Source organism: Apaloderma vittatum, unplaced genomic scaffold (genome assembly GCF_000703405.1).
Source record: "Apaloderma vittatum isolate BGI_N311 unplaced genomic scaffold, ASM70340v1 scaffold25139, whole genome shotgun sequence".
NCBI lineage: Eukaryota > Metazoa > Chordata > Aves > Trogoniformes > Trogonidae > Apaloderma > Apaloderma vittatum.
The window spans coordinates 9,552-28,406 of NW_009737395.1; the positions used below are offsets into that span (position 1 = coordinate 9,552).

An 18,855-nucleotide genomic window follows, 5' to 3' on the forward strand; every position below is an offset into this window, starting at 1 on the left:
TGACCAACCTCCTGCAAAACATTTGTCTCCCCTCTAGCGCAGGTGCTGGCACCAAGGAGCACAGCAGCTCCCCGGGACAGCCCCAAGCTTGGGGTGATGAGGTGGACCAGCAGCCCCCAGCCAGGAGCATCCTTGCACCCTTCACTCACAGGGCTGACAAGGGAAGGGAGGGTCCTCAGGACACCTACAGCCCTGGGAGCTTGTGCAGGATCCCGAGCATGGTTCTGTACATGCAAGGAATTGCAGAGGTGGCGAAGGACCACCATGGCAGAAATCAGGGCCCAGCCCTGCGAGCTCCTGGAGGCAAGGTCTGTGCTCAGGTCTTCTTCTGCGGGAGCAGCAAGGAAATGTTTGTGGTGTGTGCAGCCGAGCACGGAGAGTATTTAGGCACCCAGCAGGGTCTCAGGCGTTGCTAATGGGCTCCCAGCAAGGGGGATGTCTGCCAGGATGATGGCTAACACCTAGCGAAAGCTCCTTGCTGGGCAAGATCCCAGCTTGAGGCCGAGGCACCACAGGCCAGATTGCTGTGCAAATCCATTCCCCGCAGGTGTCAGCGAGCAAGGAGCAGTATGGGAAGATGGCAACTCTGCAGGCCATGTCTACCAGGCTCCAGGACCCCCTCGCCACCCCTTGCAGAGTACCTGGGACATCCAGGTCATCCCCATTTCTCTCACTGTCTCCATCCTCCTGCCCATCTGCGTTCTGCTGGGTGTGCTGCAGGCTCAGCTTGTGGCAGACCTCGAACGCCTGCCCCACTGTCCGGACGATGCGCATGGCTTGGCTCTGCAGCAGATGAGGAGAAGAGGGGAGGAATATAACACTCAGCTGGGCTGCCCCTGCCTGGTGACCTCCCCAGCCTGGTGCAGCTCTCGAGGGTCTCTGTGTGCTGCCAGAGGGACTGAGGCACCAGATCTAAGGTCATCGAGGTGCCAGCTGCAGTGCAGTGCCATGGGGTCCTGCCCCAGCCACTCCACTGAGACCTCACGATGGCAGGATGTGCATCCCTGCACCTTTACCTTCTTCTTGGATTTAAAGACGTTGCACCTGAAGACATTGCTAGATCCATCCCTGGCAATATAGCTGAAGATCTTTAGGTCCTGGGAGTCATGAGACACATAGAATATCCTGCAAAGTCAGAAAGGAGGGGAGGATATTGTCTACAACATACACACTAACCCACAGCGTCCAAGACACAGGCAAGGCCAGTGCTTCCCAGGGCACGTCCCGGGCTGCTGGCAGATGCCCAACCTCTGCAGCACATCCCTGCTAAAGGCCATCAGAATTTTTTTGGCAGTAGGTTTGCCTTGGCTAGGAAAACCAGCCTGCTGACTCAGCAGCAGCAAGGATTTTGCGAAGGCAGCACGGGGCATTCTCTGCTCAGCCCCCAGGGACAGAGCTGGTGGCCCCAGAGCCCTTCAGGCACCCACTCCTCTGTCTTGCCTGCTTGAAGAGCTGACCTTCTCACTCGGGTGCCTGCCACCCTCTCCCCAGCATGGCTGGGACCGTCCCTCGCTCCCATTCAGCTTCCCCGGCACACAGACATCCCACGGGAACTTCTGGAGAGCACAGCAAGTGAGGGGAGCTGCCCTCCACAGAGAGGGTGATGGCTTTTCATGGTCAGTCCCCAGCACGGTGTCAGTGTGGAGTGGGGCATGGCAGAGCCACCCAAGTCTCCATCCCCTCAGCGAGCAGGCTTACCTGTAGATGGGATCATGCATGACGAGCATTTTGTTCTCATCCCAGGCCCATTCTTTTTTCTGCAATGAAAGAAGCTGAAAATGAGTACGTCAGATGCTGCCCTTGAGATCAAGGACAGGGCACAGACAGTCCAGGGACAGATCTGGGAAGCTCTTGTCACAACTTTGCTGCAGCTCCTGTGCAAGCCTTCACTGAAGGCCAGGTCCTGCTGGAGACCAGCAATGTCCCACACCACTGCCCCTGAGGCCACCCGAGCCGCTTCTACACACCCACATCCTCAGCCCATCCCTCCCTCTCGCAGCCCACCCAAGCTTCCCAGAAATTCAAGGATGCTGCAGGTCCTTGCTGCCAAAGGCACCACTGCTGCACAGACCAGGGCTACCTACCTTCTTCTTCTTCTTCAGAATGACCTTCACACCGTCCACTGACACGATGAGACTCACTTTCTTCTTCTTGATATTCTTGGCTTTAAACTCATACTGCAGGGGATGGAAGAAAACAGCTCCATTAGCCTTCCTGCTCTAGGAAAGCCAAGGCTCAAGAGGGACAGGGTCAGGCTACCCAACTCCACAAGCCTGTGCATCCCTGCCAGGAGAGGACAGGGGGTCTTTTTGTCTCGCAGTGTCCCTGTGTCCAGCACCCAGAGGAGCACACCCTGAGGCAATCCTGCCCCTGGAGGTGGATAATGCTTTGCTTGGCCCAGGATGCTGCTGGAAATGCTAACTTCTGTTTCAGAAGCACTCATTCTGCTCCTTCAAAGGGCTGTACCTCCCTGGAGAGGGACCACCACCTTCACAGCCCTCCCAGGGCTCAGCAGCCTGGCCGGGTTTGACCTGTTGGATTGTGACCGTTGCTGAGTTCTGGTAAGGGAAAATGCATTTTAAGCGGGGTTTTTTGGGGGCTCAGTCTAAAACTGAAGATGATTGCTGAGGACTCCGTGAACCTCTCCAGCGGAGATGGGATAATGCAATTACCCATTTCAATCAGAAATCACTGGACAGGATAAAAACCCAACAGGAACTTCCAAAGATCAGTGACTAAACACAAAAGCTCTGGTCTGGCCCAGGGAGAGAATGAGATCCTCCTGAATCTGGCTGCTTTTGCACTTAGATCCTCACAAGTGGGGAGGGGGCTTGCAAGAGAAGAGGCTGGATGAGCCATTTAGGCTGAGCAACCTCCTGCTATGGGAATTCTGGGGAGTCCTGCAACTGGTCTAACATGGGTGCACCCCCGTCGGGTGCCCGGTGTGCTGGCCCCACACGCAGGGTGCTGTGCACTGCCGTGGGGATGGATCCTCTGCGACAGGCGAAGCCCCGCATCCTGCACTGCGCGCAATCAAGGACGAGGAATTTAATTAATGGGCTCATTATTTCTCCATTCTCTCTGCAGAGAGAGCACAGAGCAGGCACCCCGATGCAAAGCCCTGCCTCCCGTCCACGCCGAGCCTCCGTGTGACATTTCCAGCCCTGCGTGATGTATTAACTTTGGCAGCCGGAGCCAGCAGGCAGGAAAAGCTGCTGGCCCTGACCTGTGATCGAATGATAGAAGACCTGAAAATAAAATTCCTCAAAGCCATTTTAAAGTCGCCGATGGGAAGAGGAGATACAGACGACTGAAAAAACAGTGGTGAGGCCGGGGAAGACAGCTCTGCCCTCCCCAGTGCACAGACCAGGCAAGCTGTGCAAGCCCACCTGCTCCAGGGCTGAAGCCACGGTGATGGGCTGGAGAAAGCAGAGCTCAGACTCTCACCATAACCATAGCCAGCCTGAAAAGAATACCCAGCACATCCCCATACGCTCCTTGCAGGGCTTATTCCTCAGGGAGAAGCGTCTCACCAGAGTTCTTCACCAAATTGCCCACTGGGGTGAGTTTCCAAGTCCCATGTCTCGTATTCCCCTTCCTCATCATTACAAGCAGTAGTGAAACTGTGCCCAAGAGCCCCCCCTCTCTGTGTCTTGCAGGACACCAGACCAGTACCAAAATCACATCTGATACCTAACACTAAATAAGGGTGAGCTGCAGCCCAGCTGCCTTGGAGTAATTAACTCAGAACCTTCTGAAGCTCTGGATGCCATTTTTCCAGGAGCCGTGGGCTGAGCTGGATGCACCCAGACTGACTGCACAGCACCTTGTCGAGCTGCAGCCTGATTTATTAGTCTTAACGATCACTGATTATCAACATCAAGTCGCATTTCTGAGCCGCTGGACCCGTAGGTTTTCTATCCTGGGCCATCCCAAGTGCTAATTAATGTGGGCTTGGAAGGACAGCAACCCTGAAAAACACCTCAGGGTTAGAAATACTATTTTTAACTCAGCTTTTGGGTGAGTAACAGCCCCAGGACAGCAACGCTGACAGGCCAGGACATTTCAGCAAAGATGCTACCCAGCCCTGGCACATTTCAGGAACAGATTAAATGCAGAGCTCCTTGGAGAGGCTTCTGCAATCCCGGGCTGCAGGCAAAGGACTTTGCCTGGGCTCGCCCCACGCCTGGCTGAGGGGAGTGCCATGGGGAAAGCTGTTTTGCCACTGCCACGCCGAAGCCAAAGTCCCCTCATGCTGATGGCTCATGGCAAAACTCCAGCAAGAACTGACGGGAGCAAAGAAGTCAAATTCTCAGAAGGGCCGACCAGCCAGATCTGTTAAGTCCTTGCATAAATCCAAGCCTTTATCCTGACGCCAAGGCGAAAGCCAAGCTCCTTTGCAAATCCATTCCATGTGCTTAGAGAGCTATTGCACTCCCTGCCCCAACCAGAGCTCGTTAGTGCAATCACTCCAACGAGTCCAGATGCTCTTTGGGATACATTTCCCATACAACAAAGTGCAGCTCTAGCCAATAAAACGCTAATGAACTCATGCCCACTGGGGCTCTAATGAAACACTAACCATAATTTAATAACAAATTAGCGTGGAAGAGGATTCAATAAAACAGCAATTCCAACAAGCTGCTTCTCGCATCCCTGGGCTGCGTGGTGCAGGCACACCGAGACCCATGGGCCAGGAGATGCATTGCTGATTTTGGGGGCACATAGCTCTCTGCAGAGCCTGGCAGAGCCATAAACACTGTCAGTGTGCTGCTACCCCCTGCTCCCAGCAACAGCTTACGACGTGCTCTGCCTTGCTCTCAAGGCTAATTCAGCAAACCAGAGGGATTTCACCCCAAGCAGTAGCTCTGGCTAGGAAGGAAACCTAGGAAGGAAATGGTTTCAAAGGAAACCATTAGGTTTGTGCAGTTCCTCTAAGCGAGATTTGAGCCACAGAGAATGTAAGGGATGAACCCAGAACTGTGCAGGGCAGAATCTGGGCTCAGACCCGCCGGCTCGTGGTGCAGTGGTTCATGTTAGCAGTGACAGCAGCTGCCACGACCAGCCCCGCTCAGTGCTCTGCCCTACTGGAAAGCTGCTCACTGGCTAGGTCAGGAGAAATGCACATCTCACCACAAGTCCTTGCACACCCCAGCAAGCTCCTGTAGCTCCCAGGAAGGCAGTGGCTGATGGTCACAGTCAGCATGAGGCTCCAGCTCATGCGCACTTCTTAGGGCTGGGCTGAGTGCCCTCTATGCACCCTGGCTCTTCCTAGCCAGGGAGGTGTATCTGGTCCCATGCTGCCTCCTTGGACTTCTCCAAAGTAGTGGCAAATCCTCTCCATCAGCAGACTACACGTGCCAGTGTGGGCTTTTTGTTCCTGAAGACTGCTCACTCACCGACGTGCTGCACGTTGACAGGACCTGCCCTTGCTAACACCTGCTCTGAAGTCCATTTATTTAATGGGGCCACAGAAAACCTCTCTCTGTATGTCTGATCAGGACCTCCTTGGCTTGGAGCTATTTTTGCCCATCTCGAGTATGATTCTGGATATTTAAGTATCTGCAATAACACTACAAGCTTGGGTTAATTATATCAATTATTTGCTATAGCACTGTAGCAATCCCAGAAGATAGACAAGAAATACTTCCAGGGAAATGGACAGAAAATGGAAAGAGAAACAGAGAAACCTGCCCGTTCCTGGACTTGCACAGCTCCACAGTCAGTCTCCAACTCAAGGTCTAAGCACTTCACTAAGATTTTTAAACAAAGACTGAATATGGACATTTCAGAAATAAAAGTATTCAAGAAAAAAACCCAACCAAACAACAAAGGTGGCCTTACTAATGAGAAAGGAGTATTAGACCACTTGTAAACGCCAACCAGCTAATGAGTTAATAAAGATTGTCCCTTAATTTTACACCGCTCACAAAAAATATGTTAATCATCGCAATTAGAAAAGAAATATCTATTTTGTCAGAGCACGAGAGCCTCCTCATTGACCTTAGGTTAGTGAGAGTCAACTTTCAACATCTGTCTTTTATGCAGAGTTCACTGTTTAAATAACTTTAGACAGAAAATAATGCCAGCTGGTGTGTGGATCATTGTGCAACACATTCCTACTGGCAGAATATTAAAATTGCCCTTTCTGGAGAACAGAGTAACATATGTTGCTTAATAGAGAGCGCATGTAACCTTGTCAGCTTAGAGTAAAACTATATATGAATCTGAGTGTGATGGGTATGTGTGAAAAGCATGGAAAACTCAGCATCCCTAGAAACACATTATCCAGCCCTGCTGCACTGTTTCTACGCAGTAAAAGCGTAAGAACACTTGTAAGCACACGCTGCACGCGAGGTTAGCCCGATCAGACACTGAGAGATAACATCTTTCTAGATTAATCATCCCCCTCAATGACAAACATATGACAAACATTAACCTGAATAAAAATGCCCTTATTTCACCCCAGCCCATCTAAACTGAGGCAGGTACAGATCTGCATCTGCCCACCGGCACTCTCCATCACAAAAGGAAGGTACCAGGAACGCTGTACGGTCAGATTGTGCTGGCGGAACACAATCAAACAGAAAACGGTTTAGTGGAAGTTCCCCTAAATGCACTGAGTTGAACCTGTCCCCTTCCATCCCTAAGTTTACAAGCTTGCACTGGGGAAAGAGCAGCGGTCTGAGAATTCAATTAACAGGGAAGAAGCAATTTCCACAAAACTCGTTGCTACTCTGCTAGCTCGAGAGGCAGGGGAAAAAAATCTGCTATAAGAAAAAGCATAGAATGTGATGTATGTTTTGGCAGAAAACTCTATTTCTTTGTGTTTGTACGGAAAGGGCATCAAACTCTGAGCAAAGTCAAGATCCGGTTGGACTTGATGATCTCAAAAGTCTTTTCCAGCCATCATGACTCTATCATCCTACGGACGCACCTTTGCTGAACGCCAAGAGCCAGCTGGCAAGGACCCTGTAACAAGAGCAGCCCCAGCTCTGACCTCTGCCTGCACGATCTCTCCCACGGCCCCTGCAGCTCACTTTATCCCGGGGATGACAGGACAGCATGGCAGGGGGAGGCCCTCAGAAAGCCAGTGCCCACCTCCCGCGGCACCCCACGGCAGCTCCTCCTGCCAGCTGGCCGGCGCGGCAGCTAATAAAATACCTTTAGAGTTAGACTTTAACCTGAGGTCAGCTCAGGTTAATGAAAGCAGGGAGACATGGCAGGCTAACGAAGGTTTTCCCGGCACTTTGGGTACTGTTCTCTTGATGAAGAATTAACTTACAACAAAATGACAGCTGAGCTTGAGTTCAATCGGCACAGGCTCCATGGCTCCAAGAATTAATGACTGGTGGGGGGAGGAAAAACCACATACCTTGCAATTTCTGCTGCCGAAAATACAGGGAACAAACGTAAATCTCAGAGACGTACAGGAGATCAGGCGTTAACTCACAGGAAGGAAGCCAGAGAAACCTTGTGGGGATCCCAACAGCAGTAATTGGGAGGAACTGCAAAGAGCAGCACCACGCAGGGGACGAGGATTTTTCTTTACTGAACCACACAAAGAAAACAGCACCAACACTGGTGCCCTCGGATGACTCACAGCCGCCCGTGGGCTGTTTGGGAAAGCGAACCAGAAAGGGAAAAGGTTCTTTCCTGGCCATGGGTGCTGAGCCACCCCAGGGACAGGTGCAGAAAGCAAGGAGCAGAAGCAGCAGGAAGGCAGCCCATGCTGCCCGCTAGTCCTTCGTGGGTTAAACAACACCTGGAGCTCAGCAGCAGGGTCCGGTGGGAGAACCAGGATCAGAATAAGGCCAGGAACTTCTCTCCTTCATTTCCTTCCGGTACTTTGTCAACAGGAGGAAGAGCATGACTTCCATCCTTGGAGGGGCTGCAGCACGCTGAAGCGGGCAGCACAGTGAGCATGGGACTGCGACGTGCCCATGTGTCCTGCGAAACAACAGCTTCTTGGGCCAAAAGCCTTGGAAAGCCCAGGCATAGTAAGACATACATGGTACCCAGCTCACCAGGCACAGAGGAGCTGTGTGCTGGGGCTGGGAGCATGCACATGGGATGCAGCAAATGCAACCGTGCCTGATAAGGATGCCCAAGCTGCAATGACACGGTGCAGGATGAGCCAGAGCTCTCAGAAACACACAGCATGAGCCCAGCCACAGGCAGGGGAGAGCCACAGAGAGGCCTCCTGGGTGACTTTCAGCAGGGATTGCTGACCATCCAAGAGAAGTCTAACCATTTCAGCTAAATAAAGGAATACAACCAATATTTCTAAATACATCAGCAGAGAGAAAAAAGCACTGGAGAGGCAAAGGAAATGATTTAAAATAGATCTTTGGCACAGTGAAAAACAGGCACCCTGGCCAGGAGAAGTCTGGCAGATAGCAAGAGTGTCCCTAACCACTCCAGCCACAAGGGGCTGAGATTAGCGAGGTGGTGTCCACCAGACATCTGGGAACAGAGGCAGCAACTGTCCTGAGAGCCAGGGGTCCTGCCAGGGGGTACCCAGGCATGGAGCATCACTCCCTCTCGCTACCTATGCTGAGAGTCGCTGCCCCAAAAGGAGAACAGCACCTTCCAGCCCACCCTGGCCCACATATCCCACATGCATCAGCCCAGCTATAAGGGGTGATGTCGAGATAATGAGACTGGAAGCAGGATACTTTCCAGGAGAGTGGTGACCTTTACCCACGAGGCATTTCTGAGCAAGGCCTCAAAATACCTGACAGTCCACCGTTTCTGGGCTGTGCTTTAAGCCCACAGGGAACTCAAGCTTTCTGGACGGGAGTACACTGGAATACCTGCTTAGCATACCAATCCGATCAGCATTAAATGGACTAAAACCCTTTTAAAAAAGTCTGCCTTAAGCTGACCTAACAAAGTGTTAGGCTGCTGCCTGTGTCTATCGAGGACTCCCCTTTGCCACAGGCATACCATCAGGCTATCACCCCGACTCCTGCATGCAGCTGTAAGGTGTGCCCAGCTGTGGGCATGTCCACGCATCGGCAGGGTGCTCACCCATGGGGTGCCAGCAACATCCCCTTGCTCCCACTCAGGGCTGGGAAAAAGAAGCAAGGACAGCAGAGGGATGTGGGGATACCCGCGGTGCAGTTATCTTGCTTGTGGTCCGCTCTCCTGCTGCTGGGACAAAACCAGCCTGTGGTGCTTGTGCCCACAGAGGGGACAGCTCCCATCGCAGGGCACGGAGCCACAGAGGTGTCTGGAGGCAGGAGCAAGGTTCCCACTGGCTCAGTCGGCAAATACACCAGCCACACCTCTGCCATCCTGCCCCCTTGGATTTCAGCTGCTCCTCAGGCTTCAGGTTCCCACATTGTCCTGCCTACAGCTCAATGCTGACAGGTTTGCCAGGAGTTAGGCTTTAGCCAAAGGGCAGGGTAATTCGGAAGGGGGAGAGGAGTAATGAAGTACTGGGTGCTTGTTCTTAGGCTTAATGATGCTTTTTTAAACCTCTTCCGCAGTTCCTCAGAGCTTGCATTTGCACATATGGGAAAATATGGCTCTGAGGTGCGTGTGTTCATCTGAAATAAGATATGATTTTGGCTTGTACTGACAAGGTCAGTGCCTATTTTCCCATCCAACTTCAGGTTTAATTTTGGTAACCGTCTGTGACGGTCGCGAGTACTGATGGGTATAAATGGGAATCAGCCTAAAAATACCCATGTTGTGAGAGCAGCAGAGGAGAGATAAGCTTTGAAACAATCCCTGTTTTCCAATAACATCAAATATTTCACAATAAATTCCTTCTGCTTGGTTTGCTATTTCATACCAGATATCAGATAGCTGCCTGAATCCACCTCCTCCCAACTCCCCTCACTGCCTCCAAGTTTCACAAGTTGAGCGGCCAATCTAGGACACATACACAAGCCATCCTCAGTCTAAGCAGTTTCACAGGATTCTCAGAGAAATCAGAACCGATAAAAATTCAATCAATATCAATCATAGGGTTACATGGAGAAAGTTCTTCTGGGTAACAGATTATTCTCAGCCCAACTTTCGCAGACTTCCATTCACAAGATGATTTACCTCCCCTACGAGAAATCCTTAGGGGTTCCATACATTCCTGTCCCAGGTCTTAAAGCGTTACGTTCCTTTTTTTAAAAAAGATAAAACATAAAATCAGAGATCTAAAGGAGACCTGAGGGACAGCAGTGTGTCTCCCCTGGTGTGGTGGCAGCCCGGGGCTGTGCGGCGGGATGCAGCAGCACGACGCACATGAGCGATGCAGGAGCACACGTCCCAGTAGCAGCCCTGAGCTCATCACACCCAACAACAGGTCTTTGTGCACGTGTTACGTCCACTTCACTGGGATTTAATTAATACCGAGCTTGCAAGAGAAAGCTGGGGACCCCATCCCGGGGCAGCCGTATCATTTCTCCCCAGCTCGGGCACACGCAGCAATGGCTCCGAGCGGGAGAGGCTGTTTGTGGGCCAGGAAAAGCAGCGTTTCCCAGAAAGGCATCAAGGTCGGTGGCGACCTTGCCACAGCCTTGAAAACATCTCCAAGTCCCTTTCAGAAATCCAAGGAAGCAGTAACAGCACAGATGAGACCTGCGTGGGAGGCAACAAGCTCCCACCTGCCTTCACAGGCTGCCATCTCCGATGACCAAGCGTGGTGCCTGCGAATTAACCGGTGTGTGGGTGCGTACAGGATACTGGTCAAACTGGTTACAAAAATAACCAGGCTTTGAGCTGCTCCCTTCGGTTAACGAAAACAAGGACCCGGCTCTGCGTGCATCTGCAGGCACCACTTTCGCAGCTCTGGAGATACAAGCCAAGAGATGGGCTGCACAAGTTTTAATATTTACCACCTGTTGCTAAAATAAGCAGAAGCACATTCCTGGAAACCCCACATCTGACTGGAATTTGTGGTATTTTTAATTAGATACGCATTGGCTTGACCTATGCAGGCAACGGCAGCGGTGCACAAGCTGTTCCGTGACCGCTCCTTGCCATCGCCCTTTGAAGAAGCTCCAAGAGCCCAGAAATGGCCTTTATTCACCCAGCCTACAGTGGGTTTGAACCCACGTGCTAGAAGAAGCTTGGCTTAAAGAAAAGCATTGCCATTTGCAGCAGTTTGGCCATGCCCATTTACATTAATCCCTAATTAAACTCCTGCCTCTTTCTGGCAAGACCTGGTGCCCCGGGAGCAACACCCAGCCGGGCACCTTCCTCCGCCTCAAGCAGGACAACAAAACCTCTGTGTCGAAAATGAGCTTTTTTGCTAAGACAGACCCTGCCTCAAGGCAGCTGAGATCATCAGGAGAGTGCCGGAGGCAGAGCTGACACCGCAGAAGAGCACAGAGTCACCCCAAACCCAGCTGGAGGGCAGGTGGCAAAGAGGGGGCACTGTAAGAACGTACCCACGCAGTGCCGCAAGGAAGGTGTCGGCTCAGCACAGCGAGCCAAACCAGAACAGGGAGAGATGTACGCCCCGAGTTGTGAAATACAGGATTTATTTTGTTAGGTGTTGTGGGTTTTTTTCACTGCTCGCCAAAGAGCTGCTCTCCCACAGTTGCATAATAATCTTGAGTAAGACCAGTTGAGAAGGCAGATGAGAATAGCCAGGCAGAAGAGCTGTGAGAAACTGTAGGAAGGAAAGCTGGTAATGCTGTAACTAAATCAGCAATTATGAAATTAAGACAATTAATAAAGAATAAATGAGCAGGAGCATTAAACGCTTAGTGCATCAGAAGCAAGCCAGCATCATGGGGCTCATTATATGCCAGCAGTGCTCAAAAATGTTTCTGGATTGTAACTGGAGAAAGAGGTAATTATTCATGTTACATTTGTCTCACGATTCCTATTTCAGCAATAACTAATGCAGGTACTAAAAGCCATTCACTAAATTCTACGTGTTAAAGTCAACAAGTCAGAATAATGTCCTTTAGGGAGATTTAGAACGAATTATAGAAAAAACTCCAAGCTCATAAAAGTTCCAAGATTTCAAAGGGAGTTAGAAAACAGCCAGTACAGGACTGAATATCAAGCAAAAGGATTGCAGTCCAACTCGGCACAGCACTAGTTCTACACAAGTTGAAAACCTAAACTCTCTCAATTAAATTAAAAGTGCACTTCACAAAGCTACCAGGCTGGCTAGAGAATACATTGCTGTTTCCCCCTTTGCATGTGTTTTGACAAAAAATGTTACTCCACAGCCCAGATTAAGGGGCTGAAACCCACCTCACCAGCAGAGCCCCTAATAAAGACAGTGCTACCGGGAAACCCCAGAGCAAGGAGAGCACAGCAATGTCCATTTTTATGCAGGTCTAGAGAGCATTTGCTCTCCAGGTCAAGCTTACAGAAATATAGCATCTACTTATTTCAGGCTGATTTTATATGGCATTGGTCAAGCAGGCTCCCAAAGGAAAAAGGATCAGAAGCTGCATCCACAACATGCAGAAAAGCATCCTAAAAAAAAACCAAACCAACCCTGAAGACATCGAAAACCATCATCCCAGTGGAAAGGACACTATGAAGAGAGTGTGGTCCTGGGCATGTGTGCCAGGCAATGCACAACAAAGTAGAAAGGTGAAATTACCTCAAAACAGCACTGCTGAAATCACAACTAATACGATACATCTCAACATCTTGTGTTCTGCTTTATCGTGCACTTCAAAAAAGCAATAGAAAAGAGTTTAGAAAAAAAACCAAGAACATGAGGCAGGTTTCCCAGATTTCTAAGACTCAGAGGTTAAACCAAACTCTTTCTATTTAGCTTATCCAAAGAGCAGGCTAGAAGGGGATTTGTCCACAGCTCAGATCTGGGACTCAGGGAGAGCTTCCTCACGTCAAAGGCTCTGGGACTTTAGGCAAAGATTAACTAGCTGGGAGTTGAATCCCTTCAAAATATAGAAAGACACTTCTTTTCTCACAGAAAACTCAATGGGACCTGCACCTCAAATCACACTCACCACCAGCTTTGGGCCAATTATTCTGCATTTGTCTTTTTTTTAATATTAAGGACGTCTTGGCATGTATGTAGAGGTCAGCAGAGATGTGCTCTTTGTGTTTCCAATACTGGAGATAAACACACATTCTCAAAGTTCCCAGGGACCAGGGAGTGCTTGAAGGAGTCCAGACCAGTCCCATCCATCATGTTAAGAGGGAGTAAGAAAATGTCCTTCAAGCAAAATGCCAAAACTGGAGGCCTGGGAGGGAAAAAGAGAGAGATGGCTCTCCATAATGCACATCACTATTGCAATCCAAGAACAACACTTAAAACATCACAGGTGGGGCTGTTTTCAGTTAAGCTGAAACTTAACCATCTTTGCTAAAGTTTCCTGCGGTGAGTACTTACTTCAAGCTGATTTTTTGCAGTTTCTGCTGAAATGGGTCAGCAGTTTCCATAGGGAAGCATATGGCAAGGAGAACTGGTCTGGTTGGGGTTTTTTGACCATGTAAAACCCATGCTGGTGAAGACAGAGTGACAGATTAAGAATCACTAGAACCCTTGTTCTCCATCAGGGAAGCCTGGCCTGAAAAGCAAACACTTTCTTCTCTGAAAATTCATCCAAATTTGGCTACATTCTTCATCTGGAGTCTTCCTCTGGGCAGACTTCACTGCAGCTTAGAAAAGTCTGATCCCTCTGAAAAATCCCAGCTGAAACACATCACCCAGTCAACTACTGTCCACAGGGACACTGGAGCAGCTGAGGACCACATGCGTGACTGCAGAGCCGTGCCGGGAAGCAGCAGCCCCAGGAGAGCCACCGCAGGAGACAGGGGACCTCTCCTCATGCTTTGCACACCACAGCCCTTCTCCGCTGGGACCGGGAGAGTGCTCGGCTCCTTTATTTTGTTCTCGGCTGTACTCGTTGTTCTGCTGCCCTACAATAGACACATCCTCTCCCTCGGCTGCTGATCCATTCCACAGACCAGCGCAGACAATAGTTTTTGCAGCCCCTCCTCTTAAAACAGATGTGACCTTGTCCTCCGCTCCCATGTGCCGTGGGGACACACCATAATGCAGCCGCCCTTCCAGCTCTCACGGCTGCGAATCCTTGTGCCAAAAACCTTCTCACCTTGCCACAGGCTGCAAGGCAGGCTCTGATGCTGCTCTTGCCCATCGGACGTTTGGTGTACAGCATTCCCCTGGAACATCATCCTGCTGCCCCAAGCCAAACCACCAAAAATTAATTTTAGCAGTGAAGAAACTGGGGCATACAATGGTTTTTTTTCTGTTTTTTGCAAGGCTGCAGCTCCACGCTTTGTCTCTCTTCCGAAGTGATGCAGCAGAGAAGACTTCAACAAATTAAAATCAAAGAGTCCTCGGCCTTGGAGGACTGGCAGAGAAGCACAAAGAGCAGGAAGGCTTGTACACAAGGGTACCATTTGAAGTGTTGACTTCAGCTTGGTTTGGTTTTAATTCAGTTCAGATCCCTATGCAGGCAAGCCTCCCTCGGAAGAAGTCTGACAAGTCACTTAGTCTCCCTCTGTCTCAGCTTCCCATCCATAAAACATATATTAAATATTGCTTGACACCTGACCTCCCTCTACTTGTGAGGGTTTTTTTTAACTCTTTGCTCTCCTTTTCCTAAGCTCTTTCTCCCCTTAATCACAGAGCAAGAGCCAGGTACCCTCTCTGGACACATTCATGCCTGGCTGGAAGAGGCAGCTGCCCAGGTCTCCTGCTCAGGTCCATGCAACATCACTGGGTCAGCACAAGGGAGCAGCTGGGTCCTGCTCCATCCCAACAGTAAAATGCTGCCACGATGGCAGCAAACAGATAAAAGCTCTGATATATTAAAAAATACAGAATTCCATGTTGCAGTGAACCTGAAGGACAAAAATGGAAAAGAAAGGAATGCCACGGGTGTGAGGAGATACAGACTCAAGGGGATTGGAAAAGGGGGACAGGTCCAGCTCTCCGCTGTGCTGGGAAAGTGCTAGGAGATGCCAGCATGAGTTGCAGACCCCCTCTCAAACCCATTTTCTCCTCTCAACAACCTCTCTGGTGCACCAGGAGCTTATGGACAGTTAGGAATTTACTCTAAAATGCAAAATTGCAAATGGTTATCTGTGCCAGCAAGTTTCTAGCAGCAGAAGAGACTGTCACCTCTTTGCGGCTAGAGAGCCTCAAGCTGAGCGTGTTAGGGCTGGTGGCACTGAACGTAGCCCTTTTCCTCAATAACAGTAATTTCTGCAGAGGTTTATGCAAGTTAGAGGGTCAGGCAATCAAAGGCATCTCTGTCTCCTTGCAGAAGGAGTGCAGAGCTATCAAAGGACGATGGTTTCTGTAAGAACCCTTCAAACCCTCACAAACAGCAATTACCAGTGCTCTCATGACCCCAGACCTCCCAGAACAAGCTGCAGACCTCCCCCCTGACAGCCAGACTAAATCCAATCATGCCTGTGAGCCAGAGCGTGCAACAAATCACTCCTTTCTAGGCAGGAGGAAAGGCCAGAGCGGGTACGTGGGGAGCAGGAGACCCACCTCGGCAGCACCACAGACATCGTGTGCGTCAGTGCTGCAGCTGCGCCGCGTTCCTGCCGAACCCAAGATTTGCAGCACCTGCTTCTAGTGCAGCTGAGCCCTGGCACCCAACTGGGCTTGCTGGGCTACCAAACCCACGTGTGCAATGTGAGGAACCTCAAAGGAAGGAGCCACTTCCCAGAAGCATCTCTCCAGCACACACCAAGGCCCTGCACGAGCTCTGCCGAGCCTAAGGAAGAACGCAACCCATTAGTGCTACGCTTAAAGCCTGCTTGAAAAAACTTTGTTGAGAACGAACAAGTGTGAAGCAGGAGAAAAAGGAGGCAGCCCAAGGGCACGAAAGGGGACAGACATTTGTGAAATGACTTCACATGCTGGCCATGAGTTTAGAGAGGGGGTGGGACCTGGCAGAGCACACTCAGGCTGGGAAGGAGCAATGCTGGAGGTCTACTCTCTCCCCCGCATTCAGGGCGCCTGGTAGACGTTATTCCTGGTCGTCTCCCCTGAGGTCCCAGCAGATATTTGCTGATGGCTCCGATGATGGCATCAGCAAGTCAGTAACATGACTCACTGCCAGCGCCGGTGGGGAAAGCCCCCAGCCAGGGAGCGAGGTGAGTCACGGGGAGACGCTGTCGGCGCTGGGAGAAGGAAGAAAGTCCAACTGAAGAAAGGCGAACCCAAGCAAACACAAGGCAAGGATGCGTGACGGGGACACAGGGCACTGCTGCCTCACAGCTCTCTGCCATCAGCTCCAGCCCTGCCCCAGGCTCGGTGCCTACTTGGCTCCCAGTCCTCTCAAAGGCATTTGCCTGGCCACAGGCCAGCATCCCCCACCACGGGCACTGCTGCTTGTGCTGGCGTGCCCAGCGCCAGTTGACGTGTCCTGCCAAAGCCCTGAGCACTGCCTGCCCGTGGGATACTCGCCCGGCGCAGAAGTGCTGAGCTCCTCAGAGGGAAAGGTCATCTGGGAAAGACCATGCACCAGCATGCACCTCCTGGATCATTCACTTTCCCAAAGCACGTCCCCCAGACTGGGTTATCGTTCCTTCATCATTGCTGGCTCGACAACCAAGAACTCTGTCCAGGTGGGAATCACCTGCTCTTTCCCCAGCTGGACCACCTGCCACCAAGCTCTCCTCCCCATCACGCTTTGGAGCCCGGCCACACAGACATGCTGCTGCCCCAAGCCTGGCAGAGAACTCTAAGCTGGGGCATTGCTGGATGACGAAAGGCAGTGAGCTCATCACAACTTATTAATGAGGCCAGCTACCGAGGGAAGAGAAGTAGGCCCGCTCCTCGTCTCCTCAGGACCCATCAGGTCGGACTGGGCTGAGCCCAGTCACTCCTGCCACCGCATGAACCAGAAAAACCTTCAAAGCTTCACTGGAAAGCACTCGCCACATCCTAGATATGGTATTAAAAGACAGCAAAGCCAGAGCTACCACACCTTGGCCAACTCTCTCAGAATCCATCATTCCATCCCCTATTGGCAGTCTTGGCCAAAAGGCTGCTCCGGTGAATCTGGGTACCAATTTAACTGGTTTATTGATTAAATACTAACCACAGGATGAGAACCTGACCTATTTCACGCAATCGGATAGGCAGCATGTTGGTAGCAATGCCTGACAAGCCATCTCTTTTATTATGAAGTTAAGTGGCACTGGTGCTGCCGGGAGAAACACAATGAACTTGCCCAGAAGCCTTCATCCTTTTTACTGCAACTGTCAGAGTAGTGAAAGGGCAATTGAAATTATTACAGGCATCCCTTCGGTTCCTTCCAGATCTAATACAACGTAATCTTGTTCATCTCAGATAATCACGTCAAGTCATTAGCTCGTTGATAATTCACCTCGTGCCGAGTGCTGTGACTTGGCAAAGAGCAGGCTGTGCTCTTCGGGCCATCACTCTCTTTCAAATTCTGCTTGACTTTACAGAACAGACAGCCATGCTGCTCCTTGCATGATGAAAGAATAAAATAAAATTAAAAAAAAAGAAAGAACAAACCGTTGCAAAAGACCTAATGCTTTAAAATTAAACCAGGCACTTTACATAAATAACTGGCCAAACGCATCAATTTTCACACCAGTCTGACTGCGCATGTGGCTTGCAGGGGATGTAAAAATCTTGCTTTAAACAAGCTTGTTGAAATTCAGCAGTTTTGCCAATTTGCTAAAATAGAGCTCAGCGATGCAAAGCAGCAGAAGTCCGACAAAATCAGATGTACCTGACAGAGTAGGAGGTGTAGAGCTAGATTTTAAAATGCTTGAAATGCCTCCTCATTCTCAGCCTGCAAAACTCAGCTGGACACTTCCCAGAAACAGGCTTGCAGAAGACTTTAAGAGGAGTAGCTTTTAAGAAGTGCCTATATAGGATTTCATCCTTTCTGGCACCAAAGAAAACCTGGATTAACGCTGCACTCAGCAATTCAAGTAGCAAAAAAACAACAGCAAAAAAAGGACAATTCAAAATTCTCTAGAACAACCACATTGAGCCCCAGCCAGGTAGCACGGGCTGCACTGGAGACACGCCAGGAGCACAGAGAAGGAAGCATTTGCACGTATTTACATCACAACAACATAAAAAATACACAGTTATGGTTGTCATTTAAGGCACCACGTACTAAGTCATTCTGAAACAAAAATAAACAAATAAAAGAAAAGAAAGGCTGTCTTGCAGCTAGCTCAGGCACTTTAAACTGAAATCTTCAATGACTCCTAGTCCTCATGGTTGGGAAGATGCATCAGTTGGGCTCTTGCTCTCCAGGACCGTAACGCCTTCTTCCATAGCTGACGGACACACAGTCTGTCCCAGATCAATCTTGTGAGCTCTCGCCTGGAGTTCTCAAGCTTTGCCTGGGACCAGCACGGAGCAGAAGAGCCCTGTGGCCTCTGGGCTGCTACTGCACAGGAGAGCCTGGGCAAGAAAGGTCCCCTGGGCTCACACCACCAGGGCAGGCTGGCTGCAGCTTTAACAACCATTTAATTACTGTTGAGTTTGGGACATTTTGATTTCAGGCACCCACAGGACTCACGGATCAGTTTCTCGTGCCTTGCATCCAGAGGACTCAAGGAGCATTTTGAAGGCCAACCTACCCCAGAAATTTAGGGCATGAAGCAGCATGAGTTGGGCCACCCTGTTTTGGGATGAGGAAGAGAAGAGTTGTGCGAACACAAGCCCAAACACTTGTCAGGAAAACAAGCCCTGGCCTACTGTTTTCCTTAGTACTGACGTGGCCATCAGTGCTCTGCAGGAAAGCCCCTTCCTTCCACGCCCCCGAGCCTCGAGAATCCCGGGAATCCTCTGACATCCTCCTGTTTCTGGACCAGATTTAGGCTTAATATATACATCTGGCGCTGGAGAGGCTGCTCTGCCCACGGCTGTTGCTC

General features: G+C 50.5%; 1 protein-coding gene across 1 annotated transcript in view; it reads right to left on the minus strand.

The window, feature by feature from the left end:
* The window catches only part of NOS1AP (nitric oxide synthase 1 (neuronal) adaptor protein), a gene marked incomplete at its 5' end in the record, with an annotated part of 26,262 nt that overhangs the window by 4,662 nt on the left and 2,745 nt on the right, over positions 1-18,855 (minus strand). The window contains 4 exons of the mRNA XM_009877318.1: positions 642-783; positions 1,017-1,125; positions 1,699-1,757; positions 2,085-2,177. Coding sequence (XP_009875620.1) covers positions 642-783; positions 1,017-1,125; positions 1,699-1,757; positions 2,085-2,177 — 403 coding nt within the window. The remainder of the gene's footprint in view (positions 1-641; positions 784-1,016; positions 1,126-1,698; positions 1,758-2,084; positions 2,178-18,855) is intronic.